The 24,888-nt window shown below is 44.7% G+C and overlaps 1 protein-coding gene across 8 annotated transcripts in view; it reads left to right on the top strand.

Annotated features, from left to right (window-relative positions):
* The window catches only part of LRP11 (LDL receptor related protein 11), a 32,464-nt gene that overhangs the window by 1,980 nt on the left and 5,596 nt on the right, over positions 1 to 24,888 (top strand). For 3 of the 8 annotated variants that reach the window (XM_019550083.1, XM_019550086.1, XM_019550082.1), the window contains exons 2-7: positions 3,481 to 3,638; positions 9,966 to 10,107; positions 15,687 to 15,812; positions 20,283 to 20,492; positions 21,318 to 21,488; positions 23,277 to 23,333. In XM_019550083.1, coding sequence (XP_019405628.1) covers positions 3,481 to 3,638; positions 9,966 to 10,107; positions 15,687 to 15,812; positions 20,283 to 20,492; positions 21,318 to 21,488; positions 23,277 to 23,333 — 864 coding nt within the window. The remainder of the gene's footprint in view (positions 1 to 3,480; positions 3,639 to 9,965; positions 10,108 to 15,686; positions 15,813 to 20,282; positions 20,493 to 21,317; positions 21,489 to 23,276; positions 23,334 to 24,888) is intronic. The other 5 variants (XM_019550088.1, XM_019550085.1, XM_019550084.1 and 2 more) reach the window with 4 other exon arrangements.

Genomic DNA, 24,888 nt, shown 5'->3' on the forward strand with positions numbered 1-24,888 from the left:
AGGGCAGGGCCCTTTCCAGCTGGCTGCAGCTCCGTGACAGCCAGGTCCAGCCTAGGCATAGGGAGCTTGGAGCAATCCAGGTGCACAGCTCCTACAGCCCCAGCCTGAGCCACACCTGGCTGAGAAGGGCCCTGCCTCCACAGCCCAGCCCAGGCCAGCCCCTTTGCGCCCGCTCTCAGTAGCACCCATAGGCCAGCCTGGCTCAGCCCCACAACCCCAGCCCCAGCCTCAGCCCTGGGCAAGGCGGGTGGATGGCAGGGCCAGTGTGTGAGCAGCCAGTGGGGTGGAAAGCTGGGCAGACCCCGACTGGGGTCCTCATGCCTGTACCCAAGAGGGGAGACAGGGGAATTTAATCCCCTTCCCTGCCCCCCCTTCACCTGAGGCTGCTGCCGTGGCTGGCTCTGGCCATGCCTCCTGCCAGGCAAACTGCCAGCAGGGCAGAAAGGGTCCCTGTGCTTGTGGGAGACAGGGGAGTTTAATTCCTCTCCCTGCCCCACTTCAACTGAGGCACTGCCCTGGCCCTGTGTCTGGCTATGTGCTCCCCACCCCTCCAAACCTGGAGACAAACCTTGCAAGGGCTGCTTCCCCCTTCCCCTTCCAGGTGCACCCCAGCTGGGGACCCTGCAGGCAGAGTCAGGGTTTAAACTCCTCCCCAATCATACTCAGCGGCCTGCCAGGGCCTGGCCATACCCCCCCAACCAGGTCAGCTGTCCTCCAGCCTTGCAGCTGCTGCAGAAGGGAAGGGAGGGTGTGCTCTAGCACCCCCTGGCTTCTATCCTGAGCCACTGCAGGCATGTGGCTGCATTTCCAGAACCAAAAACAAATGTCTATTCACTTGCAAATTGGTTCAATCTACACAGGTTAGACTAACCTGCAAAGATTGGATCAATTCAGGCTCAGGCTTTTTGAATGTCTGTACTTCACCTAGGAGCAAGGAGCAGAGCTGTACCTACTTGTTGTTAATGTATTTTATTATGAGAATGGAAATTTATCTTCTGACCTAAATCTGTTAAGTGCTGTGTGCCATTGGCTTTACCTATGCTCTTTCCATTTCTGAGTTAGGATGGTTGTGATTTTATAAATAGGGACTTATGACTTCCTAATGCAATTACACTGAAGTAGAGTTGTGAGGGAAAAGATGGAGGCTGTGAGGCCAGGCAGGGTGGGCCTGCCTCTATCCCTTCCTTGGGACTTACCCCATCCCTGTGGGGCTGAGGCAGCTCCTCCTTGCACCAGGAAGGACTGGGAAGACCCCCTGAAACCTGCTTGCAGCCCTCCAGTGTGCCATGGACCCTTGATTGAGAACCACTGATTTAAAGCTCATTCAATGAGGTTTAGATAAAGTGCCCCCGTGGCCATTTTGAAATGTGCAGGGGCTTAATACACGTGAGGGTGAGGCGATGCTGGAGCCATCTAATTAGAATGTGGAACAGAGTCTGATTCTGATGCATTGCAATTAGAACGTGAACAAGAGTGCCTATAGCACCCACAGGTTCCAAGTCACCTGAAGAACTGGTTGTAGGTACAGTGCCACACCATGTCATTCATGTTTTTTTAAAAACCTAGAAAATTATACCTAACAGAACTATGTTAAAAAAACATTACTATGATTGCATTGTCAGTTCTCAAGACCAAGGAAGTGTCAGTATGAAGTGGCCTTCATTGGATCCTTTATATGTGCATTATAATATATTCATTGATTATATAATTATAAATTATATTTTTAACCATACTCTGCCTCCTCCAGTGAAAAGGTTATACTTACTTTGGGCATGAATCAGGGTTATGTAGTGAAAGGCACTACTGACTATAGGACCTCTCCATTATTTCCTAAAGAAGTAATAATAAGGGGTTTCATAAAGAGAAAGGATAGCTTGATGATAAAGACAGCTGAACGCTGAATGGATTTTCTTCCTGCTTGTCATAGAATATTTGTGTGGTACTAGTCATGTCATTTAAACCAAGCATTTGACATCAGGTCACTTAGGATAGAAATAGACATCATCAAATTAAGCAAATCTGTTGAAACGTATTCTTCTGGGGCTTGAGGGGCCCAGTCCTGCACACCCCAGGAATCCTCACACAGGATCAGGCCCCTCAAGCCCTAGGAGCACCTGCCCACTGAAGTGCATCACCAGGGTTTCATGCCTTTAACTTATACAATGATATCAAGTCCTTAATATTCTGAACAGCCAAGCCCTTGGTAACAAACACTCAAACTTAGTGATCTCTTTTGAGAATTTTTTGAGAATTAATCCTTCTCTGCCTTGGTTCTCCATCTCTAACATTGAAATAATAACACCACCTCACTGGAGATTTCTTCTAAATTAATCAGTGAAGTGTTTATAGAACTTTGGATCCTATAGTTACGAGTACCAGAAAGGAGGCTATGAGGAAATTAATGATTCTTTGTTCAGGGCTAGGTTTGGAAATACAGTAAATATAGGGTTAGTGCCATGTATTAAATGATTTTGTGTGCATGCATGTAGATTGGTCTTCCTCAATTAAATAAATTTCATATTCACTATATAATGAAGCATCAGCATGTGCAGCTGAGGTGTCATATGTAACATATTTATAAGTGAAATAGAGTATGAGAATACAACAGTTTCCTTCCTGGCTACATCTAGACCATCATTCAATAATGTTGAACAGTTAAAAGCATGAAAACTTAAGTATGCATAACTAAGCTTCAAATTCTGCATTTAATGTTCGTTGGTATATCTCTGTTTCCTTCTAAAACACAAGGAAAAGAGCAGTGCATCTGTGTACATTACAAGTGGCAGAACCATATATTTTAATGAAGGTTTAGAAGCCCATGAAAGTCCTCAAACTATGTAGGCAGTGGTTGTTAACAGGTGTGCATCCTAGGGGGCTGCAAGATCTTTTTGAGAGTGCCATAGGGTGCAAGGAGATAAGCACTCACTTTTCCCTGCCTGACCCCCATGCAAGGCAGTAAGCCAGGCTCATCTCTGCTTGGCTCCATGCAAGGAGGTAAGCTCGCTCTTGTCCTGTCTGCCTCAGCATGAGGAGTTAAGCATTTCCTCCTCCTTCTTCCCCCTCCCACTGAGTGAGCAGCAAAGTACAGGCTTGTCCGTGCCCAGGTCCAGTACAAGGAGGTAAGATCATACTCATCACTACCCTGCTATTTCCTGGGCAGGTCTGCATAAGATGTTTACTGCAGAGTTGCCTAATTTGCTCTACACTAAACTTTTCAAAGTCTACATATGCAGTGCTAATTAACTCCATAGTAAGTTAGTACTTGTAACAGGTGTAGCCACAGTGAACTTGTTGTAATACTGAAGAGATGAAAACATATGCACACTGAGATTTTAAGGAATAACAAATGGAATCTGCTGCAAAGTGCTTGATTTCAAACCATAGGGAAGCAAAATGATAAATTGACATCTCAATCACAGAATAAGTAGGAAGAATTCTGTTTCCCCCAGTGAATAACTAATCTGTTTTATTATTTTAAAGAAAAAGACCAGCCTCCCCAGAGCAAGGCAGGACAAGATATTGTGCTACAGTCACCTGTTGATTGGGCAATTTTGGATGGCCGAGAAAGTTTAGATGACCATGGAATCATACAATATGAGTGGACTTTAATGCAAGGTGATCCAGCAGTCGATATGAAGGTACACATAGTAGCTCAGTTAAAATCAATTGTTTGTTGTTAACTGTGTGTGGTTCTTTTGTAAATGTGGCAATAAAACATGCAATGATCTCCCTTTACTCAGGTGGACATGGTTCATGGTAAAGTTAGGATAATTTAAAAAACAACAGTTGTATTTTATATGAGTGATGGAAAGAACATAATTAGCAGTAAGGGAAATTAACAGTATCACATAAGTAGGTTCCAAAAATCTGTTAGATATCAGCTCTGCTGTCTTCACTGTAAATGTTGCCTTGCACATTGTACTTCTTGTTCAGCTTCTAGGAGCCAGGTCAGACACCTCAGTAACTCCATTATTAAAATAACATGATAGTTTCTCTAACAGCTTGTTGTAAGGGCTTGCAGAGAAACTGAAGGTGTTGTACTAAGGCTATCTCCAATAAGGGATGCTTCAAGATGACCATCATATGAGATTTAAAATACAGTCTTGTTTCATCTTGAAATTAGACACTGGCCTGGTCCTTGAGAAGCTGAAAAGACCTAGAGAACGATCCTTTGCTGTCTGATAGAATTCCCCTAACAAAGATACTGCATAAGCTACAGAAATAAAAGCCTTATGCACAACTGCTCACACCCCCCATGTTGACAGCATGCTTGGGACTTGTCCTAGCACATATTCCTGTAGAGCAGTGCTCCCCAAACTTTTCCTCAGCATAACCCCATTTATGATCCCATTTCCTTAGCATAGCCCCACACTCCCAATCCACAGCCCCCCACCCCTGTGACTCCATCTGCTGATGTTGCGACCCCATTTGGGATCGTGACTCACAGTTTGGGAATCACTGCTGTAGATATTTTGCATACTGCTAATGCCCATCTTTGGTGAAGACACTCAGGATTTACAATCAAGCAACTGAAGGCAAAGTTTGTCCCAACAGCTGGATTAGGCAGTCAAGTTTTTTTAATCCCTCAAGTGTTAATTTAAGGTCCTACTGTATTTACATACACAGTCTTAATAAAGCTTGCCATGTAGTTCACAAAAGATTTGATGAACTGTTAAGAAGACAGTTGGGTTTTGATGGATGGTGCAACAGATCAGGGGTGGGTTTTCCCACATGTCCAGTCAATGGTTCTTTAGCCCCAGTCCAACAGCACAATAACACCCAAGAGTCTTTGCTGTCCCAACACTCTGTAATTAATGTGCCATAGTGCACAGCATAGATATGTGCTGCATGAAAAATACATAGCCCACCAAGCAGTGGTAGTCTCAATGCCTGCCACTGGATGTGGAGTTAAAGTTGGGGACCCTTAAGGAACCACTAGCTGTTCAAGGTTTGATGAACATATTTTGAGTTATACCTATTTAGTAAATAAGGTCTGACAGCTGTTGGGACAATTTTTTTCCTTCCATTGCATCATAAAATGCAATCATCCTCATTAAAGATGACAATTAGACCTGATTTATTTCAATAGAACTGAACAGAATTTGACCTTCTGTGCAATTTGTATTTTGCTTGTCTCAGAAGCACACCCCATACAGGTACACCACAGGGAAAGGGGTGGCTAATGTGCTTTTAAGTTGCCTTCTGATTTGGAGCCTTTCCAGGTCCATTATGACCCCAGTGCCAATTAGTAGCTCACCCCTCCTGCCACTGGCAAGTGGTCTCTGGGAGGATTAGCTGACAGCATTTCCTCTATACTACTCAGCCTTCTCCCAACCCACATACTAGGCACATCTACACATGCCCCTATGGTGCCATTGTTACTGCGCCATCATTTAGTACTTCCAAATTTAGCCCCTATGTTCCCATAGTGACATGCTATACCAAAGGAGTGCATCACTACAGCGACATAGCTGCAGCATCACAGTTTGTCTGCCAAAACTACATTGCCCTAGAGTGTTGTTACAGTGATGTAGCATCATGTGTAGACACGCCCACTTCCTCTAAAGTCGAGGAACCACAGCTGACACTGACTCCCAGGTGACTCTCAGGTCTGTGTGGTAGCTTAGCTTTCCAGCTAAGTGTATATTGCTATACCACTCACAAAATAAAGGACTATAATATTCAAAAGTATTAGTTAAGCCAGTGCTGAGCATCGTGAAAAATGTTACAAGGCCCAGTTCTTAGACTAATCAGCCCAGTGACTGATCCGCCCAATCCTAGATGATTTTTAGGGATTTCAGAATGGGAGTTTGCTGGAAATCAACATGCCATTGTATGTCTGTGTATTTAATATGCTGTTTTGTTGATACAAGATTGAAGGGTCAAGAAGGCATTAATTAACTAGGTAGGTAGCAAAGTATGCCGAGCCGTTGAATGGAATTTGAAGAACACCTGCCACCTTTCTTGTAGATAAACCGAAGCGCTAAATATCTAGGGTTGTTAAGAAAAAACCTTTCAGGATATTTTATTTATTTAAATAATGTTTCTGTAAAATAAGCATGATTAAAGAAATTACTTTCGTCATGCAACAAACCAGAAATGTAAAGCCATAAATGGAAGTGCTGTTAAATTAATATGCGCTATGGGAACCTGCTTCCAGATCATCAAAAGTCTATTGTCTATTTTTAAAACCGTGTATAAATCCAAAAGTACCAGAGAGACTGGGGCTAATGTTTAAACAAAATAAAAGACAGCTGCTGCTTTGCATTTAAGTACAAAAGAACAAACAGAAATCACAGGTGTTGAAAGGGCTTATATAAAGAGATCCTATCATATTGCAGCAGGCTGCCAGTGGAAAGAAAAGGTTTTGTTTTATGATTACTTCGTTTAAGCGTAATTTGCTGGTCTAATTTCTGCTTATGTGCTGTGGCCACTGAACTGTGCAACAGGCAGGTTTTTTTAATTATAACCTGGAAATTTGCTGCTAGCTTCATCAAAGATTTAGAACAAGCAAGAGAGATTCAGGATCTGCTCAGAATAGAAAGGGAAGAGAAGAAAAGGGAAACTAGAAACTCATGAGGCTTTATTCTGCTGTCTTGTACAGAAATACATTCTGCAGACTAGAATTTGGCTGAACAGGTCATTGCATTTGAATTCTTTAAGTTGTAATAGCCACAGCCATTAAGTCAGAGGGGGGAAAAAGTAATTTTAAAAAGCAAAAGTAAACTTTGAAATCAATATAAAGAAAGAACCAATAGCCAAAGCATCATGTAACTAGATGGCGACAGGACCGGATACAACCATTGTATTTGGCAAGCAGAAGTAACAGCAGGGATATTACTTTCATCAGAAGAAATAACTGAATTTATCAACAAACCATGTTGTAAATCAGTTATTACAGTCAGAGATCTTTTATACCTTGAAAATTCCTGATGACTTTTACCCATGAAGATGCCATTTTGAATGGGTAAAAGTAAAACTCTTCACAATTTTTCCATTTTTTGTTATTAAAGATGTTTATAAGGGATATCTTTGCTCAGTATTTCTCACATGGAGCTCAATCCTGTAAAATGTTGAATGCTTTCTGGAAAGTGCTATACACACACAGTGGCCCTGTTGAAGTGTACAACATTTCCTAGAAGTTGTCTAGCACCAGAAGTCTAATATGAAAGAAGTTCCTCTGAGCCTGTGAAAAGTATGTCTCCGTTTAAAAAACCCACAGATGTCAACTCTCTCCTGGAACTTGCCACCTAAGTAATATTAGTCATTACACTGCAGTAACACCCAATACAGATGTATTCTTCTGGAATAAAATTGCAGGAATAACTTCTCCATTTTATAAACACACCGCTTATGTGAGAATAAAATTATATCATCAGGAATAGGGTACCTTCACAGAGAGTTGTTCCCCAATAGTTGGTTCCTTGTTTAGGCAAGCTTTTACCCAGATATGGGAACCAGATGGTATCAGGTCCAAAACTGATCTGTATTACAGCACTGAACAGGACATGTGGCTTCAACTTTAAGAACCAAAGCAAAATTACACAGCAAGAATGCAGATCAACTGTATCAATTGTTTTGTTTAGCCAAAACCCAGAAGTGTTCTTGGCATCTGGTTAGGCCTCTGAACTTGACCTTTTATCTTTATTACTCTTGTAGCTACCTATTTACCAAATCACAGTTTCCATGGGCTGCTTGTTCTCTCGTCTTGGTCTCTTTGCTAATCTAAATCAGTTCCCACAGGTACTTTTATGGCTCTCATCTTTCAGTGTCACATGATATAATTCCTTTCCCCAAGTAGCTCCACTTTCTACTTGGACTGTCTGTAGAGATTAGACACCTGATAACTCCAGTGTTTTGTTTTAGTTTTCTAACACGACTCCCAAGCACTCTCGCAGCTTTCATTCTCTCTCCCTTGACTTCCATTTGTGTTTTCTCTGAGCCCATTCATGTGCCAACTATGTCCGAGTCAGAGGGCCTAGGTACCACACAACTGCAGTTTGTACCATCAACAGACCTTTGACCATGTTCTTTAACTAAGCTAAAATCTTGATAGTAAGGCTTAAGATTTTCTTTCTGCTACAAACTGCATTTGTGTTGTAACTGGAATGAGAGACATAACCCAAGCTTTGTCTGGGTACAATAGGGGTGGGCAAAATATGGCTTGTGGGCTGTATACATCCTGCCAGTTGATCCTATCCAGCTCATTGGCTGCCTCCGGGAGCCTGAGGAGGTATGGCTGCACCCCATGCTGCTCCACTCTGCTGCAGCCAGGAATGGGCCATGCCACAAAGCACAGTGCAGCACACAGATTCCCCGCATCCACCCTACCCCAGCTTCCACCCTACCCCTTCCCCCTGCATCCACCCTACCCCGGCTTCCTGTTGGCATTGCAGCTGCGCAGTCCTGGCACTGCAACTGCCAGCCGCTGGGCCTGTGCAGAACAGGACGTGATGCAGCATTCTGAGTAGCCATCCCACCGCCCAGCCACTGCAATGAGCACTGACAGCTGTCCCTGAATTTCCCAATGAAATACAGTGCCAGCAGCAGGTCATCATGGTGGGTGAGCAAGGCAGACAGGATCACACCCCATCCCTTGTAGGCCTGGCTGCCAGTGGATGCCTGTGGCACTCCAGCCCAAATTATTGCCTGGGTTACAAAGTTTGGTTGCCTATTTTTTTTCTGCCTACAAATTGCAAATGAGAATCAGGTGCTAAATTCCAACTCAAGATCGGAGCCTTAGAGCTTGTTCTAAAAATACATTCTTTATCATACTTCATATTAATATGGATGTAGTTTGTACAGCAAGACCTGGCTGCAATACCCCCCCGGTGGCCAAGCAACTACTGCCCTGCTCTGGGTCCTTGGGCTACCCTCCCTTTTTACCTTTCTTGCCATATCTTGATGGATCTTATAGTGTTTAGGGAGGTTGCCCAGGGTCTCAGAGTGAGCCTCAGTTCACCTCAGTCAGCTAGTACTACCCATGCTCAGCAGGCAACAGTCTTGCCCCTTGGGCACTGACTTGTGCCTTGACCAACTGATTAAGCCAGGAGCACCACAAGTCACCTTGCAGGCTGTATTTGTGGCCTCCTGCTGTACCCATGCTGTGAACCTGGTGTGCTTGAATATTTTGAGACAAATCTGGGCTCCTAATTAAATACCATAATTTTTCTGTAACATACCTTAGTAACACCGTTCATGCTCTTGAAATAGGCTAGTCATCCTGGAAAAGCCAAGTTTTCTAGGCAACACGAAGCCAGGTTTGGAATGAGAGTGCAAAAAGGATTTCACCCATCATCACAGTAGTCATTAGTAACGTCACATATGCCATTTGTTTTCTTTATGCTAACATTTGCAATGTCAACTATTTGGGCACAGAAAATTATTATTAAGACCATTGGTGATGCAGAGGGGGTGTACGTGGGTTCACGTGCACCCCCTGAGATCATCCGCTGCTGACACTGCCGGCAGCACCTGCAGGCATTCACTGCTCGCCACCGCCCCCTGCCGCCAACACCAGTGGTGGTGTCTGCAAGCAGTTGCTGATCACCACTGGCCGCTGCCACCATTGGCGGTATCTGGGGGTATCTGGGGGCGGTATCAGACCGCCGGTCAGCATTCGCCACCACCCTCTCCCCCCCCACCACCAATGCTGTGGCTGCCTGCGGGAGCTTTCCACTCGCTCCCGTCACGCCCCAGCTGCCATCACCACTGCCACTGCCTGCAGGCGGTTGCCATGTCCCCCTAGCCTCCAGGGGCACATGTCGTTCATGATTAAGATAATAGTTCAACATTTGGCAAAACCAAATGGAAAGCAGGAAAAGATCAATAGCTATTGACTGATAAATGAGCTTAAGCGGGCTGGTGAGACTTGAAAGAGAAACATACAGTAGTTGATGCTACAGTAGCTTGTTTAAGAGAGAGAATTTAAAAAATAAATATGCCATGTCTTTTCTTTTTGTTAGGTACCTCAGCCAGGTACACTAAAGTTATCTCACTTTCAAGAAGGTGTGTACATTTTCCAGCTAACTGTGACAGACACTGCTGGTCAAAGGAGCTCAGATAATATCTCTGTGACCATTCTTCCCATGGTTCATTCTGCATTAGGTGAGAAAATTATTAAAATTATAGCTTGAATGACTGTCAGGTTATATGAATTCCTCTGTCTTGGTGGAGATATGAATACATATCATAATCTTACTCTGCTTACAAGTTATAACAGTACCTTTTTGTTTCTTCACACGACTACTTCAGACTTGAGGGGTAAGAATCACTTTGTTGGTAAAGAGGAAGAAATAATACTTTTATGCTTCTGAATCACTTGGTTACTGATGAACATGAAGAACTGGACAGCAGAACAACAGCCCCCCTCTTGCATATCAAAATGGTGCATTGCACAGTTTATGGAGGATCAATAGAACATGGCAAAGGCATAAACTGTAGAAAAGGGACAGGCAATTATTTCAGGTGGAGGGGTGCTTAATGAGGGTTGGTGAGCTGTCGAGGGCTGCATGGGTAGCCCTGCCTCTTGACAGGTGCCTCACCTCCTGGCCGCCATCTTGAGACCAGAAGTCCCACCCCTAACCCTAATCCCTGACCTTTGCCACCAGAAGTCCCTCCCCTTGCCCCCCAGAAATACTCATTTTGGGAACGGGGTTGCCATCTTAGAACCAGAAAAAGACAAATCATACACTAAATGTCAAACACCTACTATAACATATTTTAATTGTATTACAAATAATATATTTGTCATGATTTGTGCTTGCATACTGTATATAGAGGCGGTTGCATAATAACTTGAAAATAAATTCTTAGTCTTTTATATTGTGGGGGGGTATGGTTGGGGGGTGTATGCATATGGTGGGGTGTGGGAAGGTGGGGGTGTTTATGGTGCAGTGTGGGGGTGGGGGTGTGGTGAGGTGAGGGGGAGTTTGTGAGGAGGTGTGGTTGTGTGCAGGGGGATATAGGGAAAGTTGGCGGGTTGTATGGCTCAGTGGCATACTGTGGGTCTCTAGCACCCGGGGACTAATACTTACATTTGTGCCCCAATGTCCACGGCCAATCACCAAGCCTGGAAACGCTGGCAGTGAAACCGGAAGTGCTGCTAGGGGACTGAGTACACACTGGAGGACCCAGCTGGTGCCCCGCCCCCCCAGGCCGGGGCCTGGGGACATGGCCCCCCAACTCCTCCCCATCGGTACATCACTGGTGTGGCATTTGTGGGGTGTGGGTGTGTGCCTCTGGAACACACTGTCCACTTCTGCAGTCAATGCAAACAACACTGGGGGGGTGTCATTTGTGGGGTGTGGCGGAGGATGGGAGGAGTGTGAGGACGCCACCCCCTACACTCCCCCTATGGCGCAGCAGCAGGTAGGGGCACTGGTGCCTGGTTCTGGCCAGTGCTATACGTGGCAACAAGGAGCGCAGCCCTCACCTGGCCGTTTGGTTCCCTGGTGCTCTCTGCACTCACAGAGCACAGGAGAGAAGCCCTAGGTGCAGGAGCTGCCTGCTTTCCCCATCCCAGCCTGCTCCAGTGCCTAGGGCTTCCCTACAATGCCCTGCGAGTGCAGGGAGCACCGGGGAAATAAATGGCCTGGTGGGGCTGCACTCCACGCAGTGCTGGCTGGGGCCAGGCACCAGCACTGAGCAGAGCCCTCCCTTGCTGCCGCCCCCAGCTGCCTGCCAGGGCTGCGCGCCTTGGGGTGGAGTGTGGGAGGGGTTGCCATACCCCTCCCCCCATACCCTGCCCAGCCAAACCCACATTGCCTCCACCCCCTGGGTGCGGGCTCCACGCTGCAGCCACCCCAGCCCTGTGCGCCATTGTCCTGCCCAACCGCAGCCCCGCCCCCTTTTCCCTACCTGCTGCCCAAAGGGAACAGGATGCCATGAAAGAATGCAGCAACAGCCCATCCCGTGCTAACAGGGCCCGCCTTTCTGCCCATAAGGGAGGGAGCAAAGCATAATAGGATATGCTGGGTGCGGGTGTAGGTGCCTCACTCCCACCCTCGCAGGTGGATGAGCTGGGTGGGGTACAATTTGTTAGAGGGCACCACTGGCCAGGTAGAAGTGTGTGGCAGGCCAGATCCAGCCGGCAGACTGTATTTTGTCCACCCCTGCTATAGAGAGAGACCCTAAAGAATAAATTAATAACTTGAAGGTTTCACAAAACTTGTAACTTTAAGAAGCATTTATTTAAACTAAAAAGAGTTGGCTTGTTTTTTCTTTATGCTTTCAAACTTTTCCCTCTTAAATGTTTGCACCCCAGTTATTGCAGCTTTATGTCAGCACAGGCATGTGGGGCTGAAACTAACTGATGTATTTAAAGCCACAAGCTCTAGAAAATACAAAAAGTAAACAAATAGCATAAATGATGGAAAAGAAGCCAAGTCAATGAAGTGCTCAGTTGTAGTGATATAAAGTTCTTTTTTTCCCTTTTCTTAAATAGTCTCCAGAAAAATTTGCAAACTGACATAAATTAATGTATTTGAACCAGCACAAATTCCCTTACTGTACACAAAATTTATGGTGATGTTAGCCATAACATTAAAATTAACTAAATGCATTTTTCACAATATGATTTTAAGCTAATTAACTGTCTGTACACATGGTGCCTCGCATTCTAATTAGAATATTTTAGTGTGGCTTCATTGTCACATGTATAAACCACCACATGTTTAAAACTGGCCACTGGGGCACTTTATCTAAACCTTGTTGAATGAGGTTTAGATAAAGAATCCCACAGCCATTTTTAAACCTCTGGGGTCGTAATACATATGAGGGTGAGGAGCTTTCATTAGAGCAGCTCTCCAGCATCCCTTCTAATAACAATGGTGCCCCCCTCCTCTACCCTTAAGCACATACAGAGGCAGTGTGCGTTCATGCCCTACTTTCATTGGAGTGCTTAGCTCTTAAAGTTGCTGTTAATGAATGTGGAGGTTTAATAACCAAACCAGTGGTCTCCAACCTTTTTAAGTAGGAGATCACCCTTGGCATTGAAAAGGAACCCAACATCTACCATGCGCCACCCCCCTTCCCACCCCCCGAGCAGGTAAGTCTGTGGGGAGGGAAGGGGGTGCAGATCAAGGCAGAGGGAGAAAAAAATTATTTGGGGGCACACCCCCAGCAGGTCAGGCTATGGTGAAAGCGGCAGAGGGAGAGGAAAGTGTGGGGGGTGCAAATCGAGGCCCCAGCCCTACCCCCACTTCCTCCCTCACTGCTGGGGCTTCGATCTGCCCCCCTTAATCCCACCCCAGTGGCAGTAAGGGAGGGAGAGGGGCTGGAGCAGGGGCAGGCCCTCCACAGCCAGGGCACAGAACAGAGCCGTGAGCGGCTCATCCAGGGGGTGGGGAGGGTTGGAACACAGCCCAGGAGGGTACAGGGGCATGTGCCCTTGGATCTGCATGCTGGCTGGGCTGGCTGCCACTGTGGGTTGGGCCTGGGCTGCGCTCGGGCCAGGCAGCGGCAGCACTGGGAGCGGGACTACAGGGGAGCTGCAGGCACCTGAAATATTCACCATAGCCCCCCCATAACCTCCCCTCCCAGCATCACCACCATTGCCTAGCCTGAACGCTATGCAGCCCAGACCCTCACCATGATGAACACAGAATTGCCTTCCCCTTCCCCCCTGGGATCTGCACAGGGTGCGGAATAGGGGAGGTGACTGGGGCTGGAAGGCAGTGCCACAACTCTTCATGGTGGGGGTCTGGGCTGTGCTGCATTCAGGCTGGGCAGCGGTGGCAGCACTGGGAGGAGATTTAAGGTGGGGGCTATGGCAAATTATGAGATGCCTGCAGCTCTTCCCCCCTCCCCCCATAGCCCCACTCCCAGTACTGCCACCACCTGCCCTGAGTGAAGCCCAGTGCAGCCTGGCCCCAGCCTGCAGCAGCAGCCGACCTACCCAGTGGGCAGATCTGGGGTACACGCCCCCTGTGCCATCCCAGGTTGTGTGCTCCCCCTCCCACGCCCCCCAGACTTGCTGCTCTTGGCTCCATCCCATGCCCCAGCTCTGCAGGGCCTGCCCCTGCTCCAGCCCCACTCCCTCCCTCACAGCTGCTGCAGCCACCCCTGCTGCCCAGTGTTTGGGGGGGGAGCATGTGCCCCCTCAGCTGTGCACAGCGGAGGCAGCTGCCATTGCAGGCTGGGCTTTGCACCCCAAGCCCCACTGCAGCTGGCCCGGGAGCAGCCCCACACCATGTACATTCTGCTTCTGGGCTGAGCCTTGTCCCCTGCCTGCCCAGCAGAAGGACATGTGGCATTGGGCCGCACCCAGGCAGGCTGCAGTGGGGCTCAGGGCACAAAGCACAGCCCGCAACAGCAGCTGACTCCACCGCATACAGATAGATTGAGATCGACTGGTTGTTGACCACTGAGCTAAACACTAATTTGAGATACTCACGCAGAATAATTTGCTGGTACAATCTTAACCAAACATTGGATTAATGGAGTTTTAAAAAGCAAAGAAACACACTGGCATTGAAAGTGCTACAGCAATAGTGACTTGTAAAAATCTGATAATTACAAGGTCAAAAGTGTGTTTGCTGGAAAGTCTTAAATATTTAACAGCAATGCTGAAATGTCCAGGGACATTCTCCATTACCAGAGGAATCTAAATATTAAAGCAGGCAGAAATCCAATTCTTTAGTGAAGGTCACTTGCAAAGATATGGGCTCAATCCTATTCCTGGGCATACTGTGTTTGAATCAAGGGAATCACTTAAGTAAGTGAAGAACACAGGATCCTGTCCTTCGTTGGTCTTTTAACCAGTTTTTAGAGAGTATAAACATGGAATGGGGAAAAGCCTACAAACATAAAAACAAAGATGTTTTGTGCATGTAGCATAAAGTCCACAAATAGATACAAAACAAATACAGTTACAAAACAAATACACTGTTATTAATGGTTTCTGTACGAAATGCAGTTTCAGTCCCATAATTCAAGATGATCTTGATTGTTTTCTTTAGGAACTGTCTTCAGTTTTGAAATCCAAACTAGACTTGCTACTGATTGTCTTTAGCACTTACCCAAACTGCGTGGTCCTTGCTTCCTCTGTATTGTTGTAGAAGCAGAACTGCTTTCCATCCCTTAGAGCTGCTATGCAGCTCACCCAGGAAACCAGATAGTAGTCACTGCCTTTCAGTGTTACCATTTCTCCCTGTTCCCTCTATTTTCTGAGTGCAGAATAGCTTATAAGGAGGGAGAGGAGCAATGAGGAAGCTTCTTCTGCTCAGCATAGCAGCAGTATTAGCTCTTACCCTATATGCTGTGTTTCTTGGCATCAGATACTAGAGTTTCTCAAAACTCACTCACTGAAAGGAACAGGAAGTAAAGAGTTGGAGCAGGGAGAAGAGAACTGTCTTTGATCTCCCCTCATCATAGGGCAGGCTATGGTTATGTTTACATGGAGTTTGAAGAGTTGCTTTAGGAGAGCGCTTAGGAGCTACAAATCCCAAACTGTAAGCAGTTCATCTCTTCTGCTGTAGAGGCAGTACCACAGTAGTATGGGGAATTCCAGGTTATTGCTTTTATTGAGAGCTTCTTTGTCAATAAGGTATTAGACTAGAATCAAAAGGCTGAATCTCTTCAGCTTTTTTCCCCCATATGTTGTTTATATTGACAAACTTAATATAGTCCTTAAGTTTTAATAACTCCCTGACTTAACATCCACTGTTTGGGCTTCCCTTCAACAGGCTGTGTTGGAGTTTGCTCTCGCTACCAGTTCATTTGTGATGATGGCTGCTGCATAGACATCACATTTGCTTGTGATGGAGTGAAGCAATGTCCTGATGGATCAGACGAAACCTTTTGTCAGAGCCGTGAGTACATAACATGTTTTTTTTTATCTTGGCAGTAGCAGTTGGGAAAGGAGCTTATTACAAAGAGTGAGATCAGGCTAATCTCTCTATTCTTTCAATGCACAATTTGCATTCTTACATCAAAATTAGCATTTCCAGCCTTTTCTTGGAAAGAGTGGGAATAACAGGGCATTAGGTATTTAACAGAAATTAATTAATTTTTTTAAAGGATATTGAAACTCCAGGAGATGCTAAAGTAACAGACTTAAAATCACAGTTCTCAACACCACATTTTGAAATATCAGTTTTTTCTTTACTGCTGTGCTCAGGGTTCTTAGATTATTTGAAGGCATGGCTGAGACATCAGACACCTAATGTAGAATATGCATTGCTCTGTGCACGTTGCAATAATCTGAAATAGCTGAGTGCCTCAAAATGAGCGGCTAAGGTGTCCAGCCAATTCACCATTGTTCTGAAATACTTCACCACTCCAGCTGAGCACCTTCACACAGCTTTTACTTTGCGCCTGTGGTCTGTTCTGTAAAGCAGCTACACTGCTGACTGCCTATTCTTGATGCACTACAATCATAGGTGATGCATGGGGTGTGGGGCATGGAGGGCACATGTCCCACAAGATTTGCCCTTGCCAGCTGGGGAGTGGGGGCACTGCAAGAAGTGCTGGCCGGTGCTCCCCCTGAGATTGGTGCCAGCTGGGGAGTGGGAGCACCAAGAGAAACGCCAGCAGCACTTCTGGTTTTACTGCCAGGGCTTCCAGGGTCGGTGATTGCCCCCACCCTGGTCAGCAATCAGTTACTGGTGCCCCCCAGACTCAGGAGGCACCAGTTGCCTATGACTACAATAGGAGTGTAGTTAAGATGTAGAAAGCATATGTTCCCAAGTGGTTCTGAGAATATGGTAGTTGTGTCAGAGTTCTGTACACTCCCCCAATTTGATGCATTAGTGCATGCTAATGTTTTTATGAATAGGAGTGGAATAATTGCTCTGCTGTTATGAAGTGTTGATTATATGGTAGTGTTATCTTGTATAAGAGTAGGTGGAGGAGTAAGGTTGTATTTTTTAACTATGTTAATTATATTGCATGGCAATATGTGAACAATATAGTTTAAGTTCATGCTTTATTCACAGTGGGTCCACTGAATAGAGGATAAGCAGGAAATCAACCTCCTAGTAAATTATTGTGTTTTATATTTGCATATTTTAGAGGTGCAAAATGGAAGTCGGCCAGAAGCTAAGTCTTATTCAGAAAGTGACTAAGGAGTATATGGCTGAATCCCTTCACTCAGGGCTGGGCAAAATGCGGCCTCGGGGCCGCATACGGCCCACCAGGCCATTCTATCTGGCCTGCTGGGCCCCTAAAAAATTTAGAAAATTAATATTCACCTGCCCTAAGCTGCCTGTCACGCAGCCCTCGATGGCTTGCCAAAACTTAGTAAGCAGCCCTCTGCCCAAAATAATTGCCTACCCCTGCCTTAACTGGTCATTATCAGATACATAAACATTGTTAGAAAGTATTTAACCCCTCTGTCCTTCCCCTAACATAGAGCTGAGGTTGAATGTCCTGAATGAAGTGTTGGCATTATGTTGTTTGTCATCTTATGCATAAGCCACCTTACTATTTCTTCTTAACTTTTTAGTGGGGTGTGTCCTCACCTGGGTGCACTCAGGCGTTTGGTTTCTTTTTTGGGGAACCTCCCATAAGGTCTCAGCTGCTTCTAGGTAGCTAATGCTAGGCCAGGACTCTTTCCTTCCCTGCTTTTTGGTTATTATTACAGTACTAAAATTGTCAGATCCCTGCAGCCTAAGTCTCAGAGTAGTCCAAAACGTCCTTTAGAGAGAGCAGAAATGAAACAACAGCTCCCAGAAACATATTGCTGCTGGTTTCTCACTTTTAAATTCTTTCTTCTGTTTTATATTCATCCTGTCTCTTGCTCCATTAAGTTACTGGAGGAGGTGTGCCCTGGCTTTGTTGGTGGTCCTGTGGACTGTTCGTCTAAATTACTTCACACAGTCAGGAGTTTCTAGTTTCTCTGCCACACAGCTGTCTCCAAGGATACCTTAATATTCTTCACAGGCCTCTGCCAGCCACTTTAGTCATGCTGCTCTTCTTCAAAGCAGCCCCTAGAGGCTTAGACTGGCTTTCATGCACCTGGAAGGGTGGATTACAACTTTCACACAATTATAAAGAAATGAGGCAATCTGTGGTTTATATTGACAGACAGTTGTTCCTTACATCTGTCCACTATGTCTCTTACCGACTTCAAAGAATAAGCCAGCACCTCACAGGACTGCAAGTGGTCTTTTTGGGGGGTGCAGGTGGGGCGGGGTGAAGCTATTTGTTGCAAACTGGCCTAGTGAGTCATATGCACACTTAATGCAGTGATAGGGATCCTTGAATTGATACTCTCAGGATGAAATTAACTAGATTGATTAGCCTTTGATGCCTTGACATACCTGAATTTAGAGAACCAAGGAGAATAGAGGACTACTGCTGATTCATTCAGTCCATGATCCAGTGTAACCTCCAAATCCTTATTCTCCATTTTTTACTTTGTGTATCTGCTTTCTCTTTCCTAAGTGTAGCACTTTTTTTTTGTCTTTCTTGAACTTCATCTGGTTGAGTGCCGACCATTTCTCCAGTTCACCAAGATCAATCACTTCCAGACACACGTCTCTAGTCACCGACTCCAGAAATGATCCCTGAAAGTATGATCCCTAAAGTCTGATCTTGCCCTGCAATGTATCTAAAGCTGCCCACAGCTTGTTGTTATCCACAAAATAGAAGCTATTTATATAATTTATCATTATCGTCCAAGTCATTAATGAAAATACTGAATCAAACTGGAGGAGGAGGTAGGGGTGATGTGTAAGGGGTGCACGTGCACCCCCTGAGCATGGCAGTGCACCCCCTACAAAAAGGCGCCGTTGACACAGCACCCGTGGGCAGTCGCTGCTCACCACCCATCCCCCCCACCGCCAACAGCACTGGTGGCATCTACAGGAGCTCCCCTGCTTACTGCTGCCGTGTTCCCACTGCTGCCACCACACTCCTGCTGCTGCTGTGCCCCCCAGCCACTGGGGACATGTGTCGTTCATGGGCAGAGGTCCTCTCTCCTAGTTCAACAATTACCATTACAAACTGCTTGAAGTTTGCTTTTCTGAAATCCATTGTCCTTATTCTGCTGCTCTCACTTCTCTTTCCTTTCCTTAGACCCATGCACTGATCCTTGTGTGATCATTTTCATACCACACTTTCAGTCTTCAGATTCTTCACCACTTTCTCCACATTGGTCAGAATCAAACCTCTTAAGAAAATAAATACTTTGAAGGTGGTAAGGTAATCATTCAGTAGGGCAAGGGAGGTCCTGTAAATTCCCACAACAGATTAATCAGCCTAGTCCTGTAATTAGGCAAGACATTTTTCAAAGCAGTCCCAACCATTTTGTGAAGAGAAATACCTGAACATTTAAACTGCTAAGGCAGGAGTGTAAACTCATCTGCTCCCCAGGGCAGCATGAGTGGCCAAGGGCCAGGTTGTGGCCTCATTGGACCCACAGACTGACCCCACGTTCCAGCCCCAGAGTCACTGCTGCCACCAGGTTGTGCAGTGTGGCCTCATAGCCCCAGAACAGTCACACGTGCTACTCATAGCAGCTGCTCCAGGGCACAAGCTGGAATGGATGCCCCATATAGTGTGCGGGGTCATCTGATAAGACCCACAGGCAGCACAAGGGGCTGAATGATACTGCTCTGGCGGGCCATGTGTTTGACACTTCTGTGCTAGGCCATAGCCCACAATCTCCCATAACGTGAAAATTACCATTAAGCAGAGGTGACTGTGGTTTGGTTTTTCATGCAAGTTCTGCAAAGGAAGGAAAAGATTTAATAATGTTATTTTTATAATTACACTACACCCCCAAGACTGCCCTTGGCAGCCAAGAGTTTTGAATGCTTTTCTTCAAGGAAGGGGAATGTAACAAGCAACAGGACAACAGAAAAACCAGAGACTGGCTATTGTTCAGATTTGCTGCAATAATGAGAACAGTGAAATTAACAGCTTGGTTTGATTAATGGCTTGAATCATGCAGCATGGTCCATTATAGTGCATAGCATTGAGACTGAAAAAGGCCATGCAGTTGCACAGAATTTGCACATATCCAGTACGCATGCGAGTGGAGTACATTGCTCATACTGTGCTGCTGCTTTTCAGAAGGCAGATGTGTTTAGGGAATTCACTCAGTCAGAAACATGCACTTAAGTCCAGTGTAAAATTTATATTTAGTGTTTCAGGAGTCAAAGAAAGCTGCCATCTAAACTAAGTTTGAATGTTGAACAGTAGTAGAGTCTATTAAACATGAATGCTACATTAGAGTGCAGTGTTTTCCAGTACGAGACAGCCATCCACTTTAATTCCACATGAACATTATTGCCCTTATGTTCATAAAAAGCATATTTTTATTTCCCTTAATTCAGTCAGTCCAGGCCGAAAAACAGTGACTAATGCAGCTATTGGCACTGCCCAGCAAAGACCCATGGGACTGACTGAAAATGCAGATGATGACCTCTCTGCAGAAAACACCCTGAAAGCCACTATAAGAAATCAACCACTTTCGTTTGATGCAGACAAGTCAAACCAGACGCTTTCTCAGAGACCAAAGAAACAAACTGGTGGGTTTGTACCAGGTAAGAAATGGTTTCAGTCAGTCATGCCCTATTAACACAGGAGTGCCTTGTGCCATTTTTGACACCTACTTACAAGTAACATTTTGCAAATGTAGTAAAAGTAGGGGAAATTATAAGGGGTTAATAAATATACCAAAAATTATCTCTAAGGTCTACCGGTGTCCTTTCTAGCAGCTGGTAAAAAAGAAAATTACATTTTCCAAGCACTAGAATTAAAATCCAACCAACAAAACACCCAGATAAGTGCAAAAATATTTCTGCCTCAGACACTGCTGTATGTGCCTGGCATAGCACTACAGTGAGGGTGGCAGCAGCTGTCCCAATGTGAACCATCAAGGGCTTTGATACTGGGGAAATATTTTTCATGTTAAAGTTGCTTTCCTTTCTAGAACTGCACGTAACTGCATGACCATCTGGTGTCAATGCAGAGGGTTCAGTGCCACACGCAGCGCACAGCCTGATATGATGCTCGTGGACTTTCACTTGTGGAAATCAAAAAGCCCACACGCTGTTGCCTTCAGAGGCAAAGAAGCTATTGAGAGTCAGTGAATGATACCATGGCTGTGGGCAAATACAGAACACTCTCTTAGACAATAATGGAAGCTGCAGTGAAATTGGTTCACTTTTTAACTCAAAGCAGGAATAGCCCCCTGCTGAAAAGTTACAAAATTAGCATGGCAAACAATTAAATTAGCCACCATACCCAGAGCCTTTGACAGACACACAGAGTACAAGAGACACCATTTTCACATGGTTAACATTTAGAGTTAAGTTCCCAGAGGTCCAACTCATTGTAAATATAGTATTATTTTCTTGTTACAACAGAACAGTGCTTAGCACCCCCTGCTGCCGGCCCTTGTAAAGGGCACTTCCCTCGCTGGCACTTTGATGTTTCTTCAGGCACTTGCTTACATTTCATCTATGGCGGCTGCAAAGGGAATGAAAACAACTTCCTTCAAGAATCTGACTGCCTCAGTGAATGTGTAAAAATCCATGGTAAAAGATTACCTCTGCTGGGAAAAAGGGGACATATTCTGTAGAGTTTTCTTTCCTCTGGCAGTGCAGTATGTGACAGGAGCTCTCTAGACTAGAGGCTGATCTACAATTCCCCATTCTGCCTGAAATCCTTTTACCTTGTATACAGTTAATTGCTACCTAAGATTATAAATGCATGTTAGTTGAAAAAGTAGTTGTGGCTTTTTCTCAGTTAGGTTTACTTAGGGCATTTGACTGCCCTTTTGTATTGTCTGTTTTGGTGCTTACCCTGAACAGCTATTTACTCGGTCACCTGCCCTTGTTAGTCTTTCATGCATCAGAGAACATGGAAAAACAGGTTTAAAAATAAAAAGCCAATTGTAAACCCCAGAAAACTGGCATAGGGAATCATGGAGAGGTATGGTACCAGAGCCTACTTACCTCACTTTTTCTTAACCAGACAAGATTTCCATCAGACTGTCTCTTTTTAACTCTTGGACTTCTAATATTATTTTTTTTTAAAGTTTTTCTATCAGAATTTAAATGCATTTCAATGACAGTTACGAGTTCCTTGCAGAATTAAATCTCAATAGATTCTCATATTTTTGTCCAGAAAAACTAGCAGTCTCTACTGACATCTTGGCAAAGTTAAAATAGCTTTTGGCCTAGATCCAAAAAGGAACTTAGGTACTGAACTTCAGATTTAAGTCTCCAAATCCTGCCTAAATCCAAAACCACAGTCTTCACAATCCCCACTCAGGTGCCACCTAACAAACTGATTTCACTTTTTGTCATTAAAGCTCCCCACTTGCTTAAAGTTCTTGTTCTGCATGTGTCTAGAAGCAGCTTATTTTTGACAGAGGCAGCTCAGTGCCTAGTCATGCCTAAGTAGGCTGATCATATGTCTCAGTTTGGCCAGGACAGTCCTGGATTTTTTGGGTTACCCTGGTGGTGAAAATAGAAACAAAAGTGCCAGATTGGTGCCACCCCACCTGCACCGCCTCGCCTGACTCCTCCTGAGCAGTGGCTGGATGTGGGCAGCAGACCAGGCTGGGCACAGCTCCTTCTACCTGAGGCTGGGATTAGCCAAGGGAGACAGTGTCCCAGATTTCCTTAAAAATAATATGGCCACTCTATGCCTAAACCTCAACAAGATCCATAAGGTAGGAGTGCCGTCATCTACTTCAGCTGAGGACCTTCATTTGGTAGACATTTTCAGAGAACACCTACCACCACTTCAGGCTCTGTCTAAAATGCAGTGATGACCACTATTTTCTTCGGAAAGATGAAGAGTGGGATGATTTTATAATAGCCATTTTATAATAGTTTTGGGGTTAGAGCACTCAGGAGGTAGGATTTGGGTTTTTATTTTCCCCTCTTAAAAAATCAATTAGACTTTGTTGCACTTTACAAAAGTATAGGTCTTCAAAAACCAGGTACTTAATGCACAGGTATAAGACTCAGGAGGCAGACATGAGAGTTTCTTACAAGACGCTGTGTTGCTTTTTCTGAAGAACTCTTAGCAATCTTCCTATTTAAGGCTGGGTCCTCTCCTGAGCTGGCACTCCAAATTCTCAAGTGCTTTTGTGAAATGCATATATATATATATATATATATATATATATATCTAGATAGATAGATAGATAGATAGATAGATAGATAGATAGATTTGTAGGTCAGTCAAATTGAACTCTAGATCACCACAGTGTTAAAAAGACAGTCTTCTAAATCACTATGCCTCCTAAAAGATAATGATATGAGATTTAAATCTCAATGTGGTGACTCTCTTTTCAAAATACCTGTTAACAGGTGTGACTGCACAACAGACCACAATGGATTCATCATCTCATTCCAATTCAGAGCCAGGTCTGACCCTTTTTTTGATAATTATTTTATATATGATAATTATTTTGTACATGAAAGTATAGATTAGGAAGGTAAATGTTGTGGTTTAATCAATCTGATGGCTTGAAGTCACAACTGGGGAAAATCAAACTAGAATTAAGTATAAATTTCGTAGTGTAGAATTAGATCTTGAAACTGTCTGCACAGGAGTGAGGAGCATCACTCCATCACTCAGAGAGTATAGACAAACAAAATAACCATGAGTAAAAAGGGGTGAGGACTTAAAATGCAGCCTCCTGTAATCTCTTATGAAAGATAACAAGGTCTTACATTTGTAAATTTGAAGATCATCATTAGGATCGTCTGGGCTGACCTACTACCTAACAAAGGCCAAATAATTTCAGCCAGTAATTCCTGTATAACACCCAATAACTTGTGGCTGGATGGAAGTGTATAACAGAAGATCATCTAGTTTTGATTTAGGTATTCCAGGTATGAACAAACAAATTACAGTGAGTTAAAAGGGGCCAGGGACTTATCATGGAGTTCCTTGGTTACCACACAGGAAATGAAAACTAAACCAAGGCATCTGAGCCCCTTTTCAATCAAGGATGTTACTGTTGTTGTTGTTGTTATTGTTGTAATTCATAAGATGTGGGAGGCTTGTTTTTACTCCTGCTTTTACTTGCCCTAATGGTTATTATTGCAGGTGTAGATGGGACTCCTTTTACCTTTCACCACTACTTGGGAGCTTTCCATCAGTAAACCTATCTCTGGAAACAAAGGACACCTATATACGAGCAGTGAGGCTGCTCCCATGCTCTGTAATTACATCACGTCAGAGCAGATTCAATAAGTAGTCTGCTGGAGCGTGGTAATTACTGCGTTTTAGCAGCCTCCTGTGTCTCATGTATCAGCATCGCCCCACTTTGAAATAGTGGCAGAGACGCTTTATCTAAAGCTCGTCAAACAAGCTTTTGAAGTGAGGGGATGCTGATACACGAGATGCTCTGGGTGCTTTACTTAGAGCAGCTCTTGGAGCCACTCTAATTAAAGTGCCCTCCCCACTCCAGGAGCACGTGCATAAATGCTGAAAGATATTGCATAGACAGGCAACATTCTTTGGGTAGATGTGATATCTTTTCATAGACCAGCTGAGTAACTGAAAAAAAGTTCTTTGCAAGCTTTCAGGCGCAATCACCCTTCTTCAGGCATAGGGAGTCTCTGCTGTTCTGAGATTTCCAAGGAATGCTGTCCTTTGAGATCTCAGAACAGTATAGACTCCCTATGCCTGAAGAGGGGTGATTGTACCCGAAAGGTTGCAAAGAACTTTTTTTCAACTACTCAGTTGGTCTAAGAAAAGATAACACGTCTACCCAAAGAACTTTACGTTCCTATGTCCTTAGAACAACACAGCTACAGCCAAAAACTCAGCAAAGCTATTCATAAATCTGTGCCTTTGGTAGAGCCACTCAGATAATATGGTTACAGCAAGCAGGACAAAACCCTATGATAGGATAAACTTCTGAAGCTCTGTCTGGACTTGCTATGGTGGCAATTTTCTAGGACCTTGATC

This window comes from Crocodylus porosus, unplaced genomic scaffold (genome assembly GCF_001723895.1).
Source record: "Crocodylus porosus isolate Cpor-Errol unplaced genomic scaffold, CroPor_comp1, whole genome shotgun sequence".
In the NCBI taxonomy this organism is placed as follows: domain Eukaryota; kingdom Metazoa; phylum Chordata; order Crocodylia; family Crocodylidae; genus Crocodylus; species Crocodylus porosus.